The 4,120-nt window shown below is 45.0% G+C and overlaps 1 protein-coding gene across 1 annotated transcript; it reads left to right on the forward strand.

Annotated features, from left to right (window-relative positions):
• Positions 1 to 769: 769 nt before the first annotated feature.
• On the forward strand, positions 770 to 1,239 carry LOC9648486. Its single transcript, XM_024667907.1, has 2 exons — positions 770 to 828; positions 881 to 1,239. Exons 1-2 carry the CDS (start codon positions 787 to 789, stop codon positions 1,232 to 1,234), a joined length of 396 nt encoding a protein of 131 aa, XP_024523675.1. The 5' UTR covers positions 770 to 786; the 3' UTR covers positions 1,235 to 1,239.
• The last annotated feature ends 2,881 nt before the right edge of the window (positions 1,240 to 4,120 follow it).

The following is a 4,120-nucleotide window of genomic DNA, read 5'->3' on the forward strand; positions in this document are numbered from 1 at the left end:
TTGAAGTTCAACAACTAAACCTAGAAGTCAGCACTCAGGAAACCATGCCAAATCCAAATACTGTTGAACCAGAGGAAATTGTACAGGAAATTCCAGCACAAGAGATTCCAGTACCTGCTCCTCGCAACCCCCGAAGGGGCCGTCATGAAACCTTTCATGAGAGTAAGGACTTTGATTTGGAACATTCTTTTATTCATTCTTGACTTCACTTTTTTTTTTATAGATGTTGCAGAGAGCAGCCATCAGTCTTTTCGGCGGACTAAGACATTCTTCCCATCCCTCCCTACGGCTACAGATGACGACCTAGAAGAGCTCTCCTCTGCAGCGATGCATAAACAGGTTAGTAAGCATGAATTTTATCTTCAACTTTTAGTTCTAATAATTGATTTTCAGGTTCGCCCTCTATCCCCAACGGCCAGTGTTGGGGAAGTTGCTATTCTCATTGGGGATTACACACAGCTTTTAGATGCTACTAGTCGGGAGCTCTACATGCTTGATCGGTGGATCCATGGTTTGGGTCAGCTCACACCTTATGGGAAGATCGATTTCATCTTTTTTGATCTTCCCGATGGGATGGCACCACCACAGGGGGATACTCCGTCATGGAATGTGTTGCAGGCCCAACACATTTCCCAAGCCTTAAAGGTTGCGAGCAGCTTCATGACATACGAGGGTGTGGTTGTCATGATCCTTCCTCGCTCTCTAATGTGGGAAGGCCTTCTCGCACACTTGGCTGACAACGATGATGGATTTGTTGAGTTTTCATCTGGCTGCCTTCTTTCGAGTATGGCGGTGGACACAAAAGGCACTAGCAGGCAGACGCGAAAGGTGTGTGACTTCTTTATCTATAAATTAACTCTATTCTATTTTTTTTTTCCAGATTTATTCCTGGAACTACCATGCTCTATGCCACATTGGGAACCGGCGTAATGCCACACGAGCTGACGAGCGTGCTGCTCTTGCTTTACCAGGATATGACAGCTCTACAGACATCATCCCAAATGTGATTGACTCGGACGTTCTTCACCCAGCGTTCCCTGGTTATCGACATCGTTCGGTCACGGCCATGCAAATCTTGTTGGAGTTATTTTGTCCGCCAAAGGGGATTGTGCTTGATGCTACAGCAGGATTTGGATCAATGGTGCAGGCAGCAAAAGAGACAGGCCGAGCGGTTTTTGCACTTGAGAAGGAGGGTGCCTTTGAGGACATTCTTAGGAGATTTTGCGACAGGTGATGTTAGTGCTTGAAATAATCTATAATATTTATTCTCAAATGTTTCTATTTTATTAGGTCTACACTTATCACACACAGTGTTTCAGTCCACACGCTTGATCTTGATGATATGGATGATCATATGGACCAAAGTCAATTCCACTTACCTATTTATGCTGAGCGTATGGCACAACATTACATACAACACGAGCCTATAGTGAAGGAGCATTCCACTATACCCATTTCTACTTTTCTGGATATGGAAGCAGAAGAAGATTGAATATATTCTGATTTTAATATAAATTATATTGTTTAATATATTATTTTCTTTTTTTGTAGACTAAAAGATTAGTTCATGTCGAACCAATAATCTACATGAGCTTATGGAATACCTTAAACACCTAGATTTTATGTTAAAAATTCTTGGTTCAGGACGAACTAAGGTAGTGCCATTAAACTTTCGCTAGTTAGGGGATTGTATTGACTTCCGTTGACTTTCGTTGACTTTCATTGACTTGAGCTCAGCTCAAAAACTACCCAGCCCCGTGATTGCTTGATGTGATAACCTGTCCGCCCAAAAGTTTTCTTCACGAGGGACACTTGGAAACGTCACTTGAGAGAACTCATCCTTCACGTTGACCGCCTGCTGCCATAGCTCTTTCAGGTTCTCTTTGCGGACTTGGTATTCTCCAATAAGTTGGCATATGATGAGTTGCACATCTCCAACGAAAGTGACTCGCCTAAACTTGAGATCTGTGGCCAACTTCATGGCACTGATAGCCGCCAAGTACTCTGCTTCATTAGCTAATGTTGCTAGCAAAGTGATAGAGAGGTTGGCTACTTTGTTCTCCTCAGAATCAATCATCCAAACTCCAATGCCGGCAACCTGGTTTTTGGGGCAGAAAGCACCGTCAAAATAAGCCATAATCATAGGAGTGTCCTCTTCTTCAAATAAAGATGCTAGAGACACCACATCTGGCAAGACTGTCTCTGGCAAGTTTGGCAAGAACATTGCTGTTGGATCCAGAGTCTTTGCCTGTTGTTCTCTTTGCTTCTGATGCTCTGAGCGCTCAATGTCCAATGCAAGGACTGTAGCCAAGTACTCTACAAGTGAAGGAAGATCCTTCACCGAAGTCCAGTCCAAGTCTGGTGCTAAAGTTTCAGTGTAATACACTTGGACCTGTACCAGGAGTTCCACGGTAGGAAATTCTGAACTCAAAGAGCTATAACTCACATGTAGCACATCCGATTGGCTTGATTCTTTCTGCCAGGTCTGTGTCTAGATGTCATCTTCCATCTCCAAGAAACGGCATGACAGAATACGCTCAGAGTTGTCAGCTACTATGATTTTAGTAGGAAGATGCTAGTTGTGCCACACCTCAAATAATTGCTGAGGAGGATTGAGTTCGGCTGTATCCTGCGAAAGATGGACCTGGTCTGGAGTGACTGTGTCATCAAACTCTATAAGAGAGAGTTGGTCCCATGCAAGAAACAAATCAAGGAGCCCTTCCTCTATCGAGAAACACTCCGAAAAGCTAGATATGGGAGCCCGTACTCTATAAGCCTTGCCATTAAATAAAGAGGGCCTGACTAGAGGTTCGGCCTTACTCTCAAATAAAGAGAGTGAAGCTGAGAGATGTCTCAGGCTATCTGACTCACCTCCAACCATATCAACCACATTGCATGTGAAAGCATCTGTCATATAGATGGTCGACTCCACCACCAACCTAGGAAAAACCTTTGTGAGCTCGGGAGGGAAGTGTGGTGTGGAGCCATCTTAGTCTAAGCTTGCTGGGCTTGCTAAGAAAGAGCTCTACTGTGGTTGTTGAGAAAGGTGGCACTATGGGTTCCATCACTAATTTCCATTTTGCCTTTTGTGCTGTCAATGGTGCAATGGCCTGTGACTTGCCATGAGTAGCCAAGGATGATAGAGTCCTTCAAAGAGGACATTCCAAGACGTTGGTAATCAACCACGAGGAAATCCACCTTAGAAATAACACCTTGTAGAGAGACCTTGACACCACAGCAAATGCCTACCGGAGGAATAGTGTGGTTGGCGAAGGTCTTGAGCACAATGGAGGAGATCTCAGTGATCTATAGCTGTGCTAAAAGGGCAGCTTCGAGAGAGATAATGTTGCTTCCAGAACCAGAGTCAACCAAAGCATGATGAAGTGCCAATTTGCACCGGGACAAAGAACGGACCAGAATCTCCACCATATTTTATCATGTCGACAATGTGCACTTCTTGAGGAGTCCTTTTGAGAGTGCTCTCTAGTGTCTCTAACCATGCAAACTCCTTTAAACGCTGGCCGAATCCCGGGACAAGACACAATATGTCTTGGAGCGAAAAAGTGATGGGAGTGTCAACCAGTTGTTGAAGAATCGGCTCCAGAACAGGAATAGCTGTTGGTGAGATCTGAGGAGGAGAAGAGAGTAGTGACTTGAAGGGGAGATTACAAGCCACCCTCTATGTCACTTGATCTGGTGCCGACAAAGATTCACTCTCAACCGACGCTAGGCTGAGCGGCTGCCTTCTTCTTCACTTGGGCTTGAGTGGTTGTGGTTTGCTACTGTTGCCTATAGAGTTCCTCGGCTACCAAAATCGTGTTGACCGATGAGGCTGGTGCCTTGCTTTTTCTTGACGAAGGGGCTGCATCAATTGCTTATCGCTCCAACTGCTCCTGATATGTCTCTGGACCCCAAGACCCCTTGAAGATTGCTTCGTTCCCAAGGAACCCCCAACCAAGCCAAAAGAGAAAAATGAGTCCTCTAGTCTCGATCCTTCTCCATTCTGACTGTTGGCGGGCTCGTTGGAAAGGGCTCAACCCTATCTACCCTTTATCGTAGGAATTTGGGAAGAAGCCGCCTCAATACTCCTCGAAATCCAAGAAGAGGTAACTCGGAACGC

The sequence above is a fragment of the Selaginella moellendorffii genome, unplaced genomic scaffold (assembly GCF_000143415.4).
Source record: "Selaginella moellendorffii unplaced genomic scaffold, v1.0 SELMOscaffold_238, whole genome shotgun sequence".
NCBI lineage: Eukaryota > Viridiplantae > Streptophyta > Lycopodiopsida > Selaginellales > Selaginellaceae > Selaginella > Selaginella moellendorffii.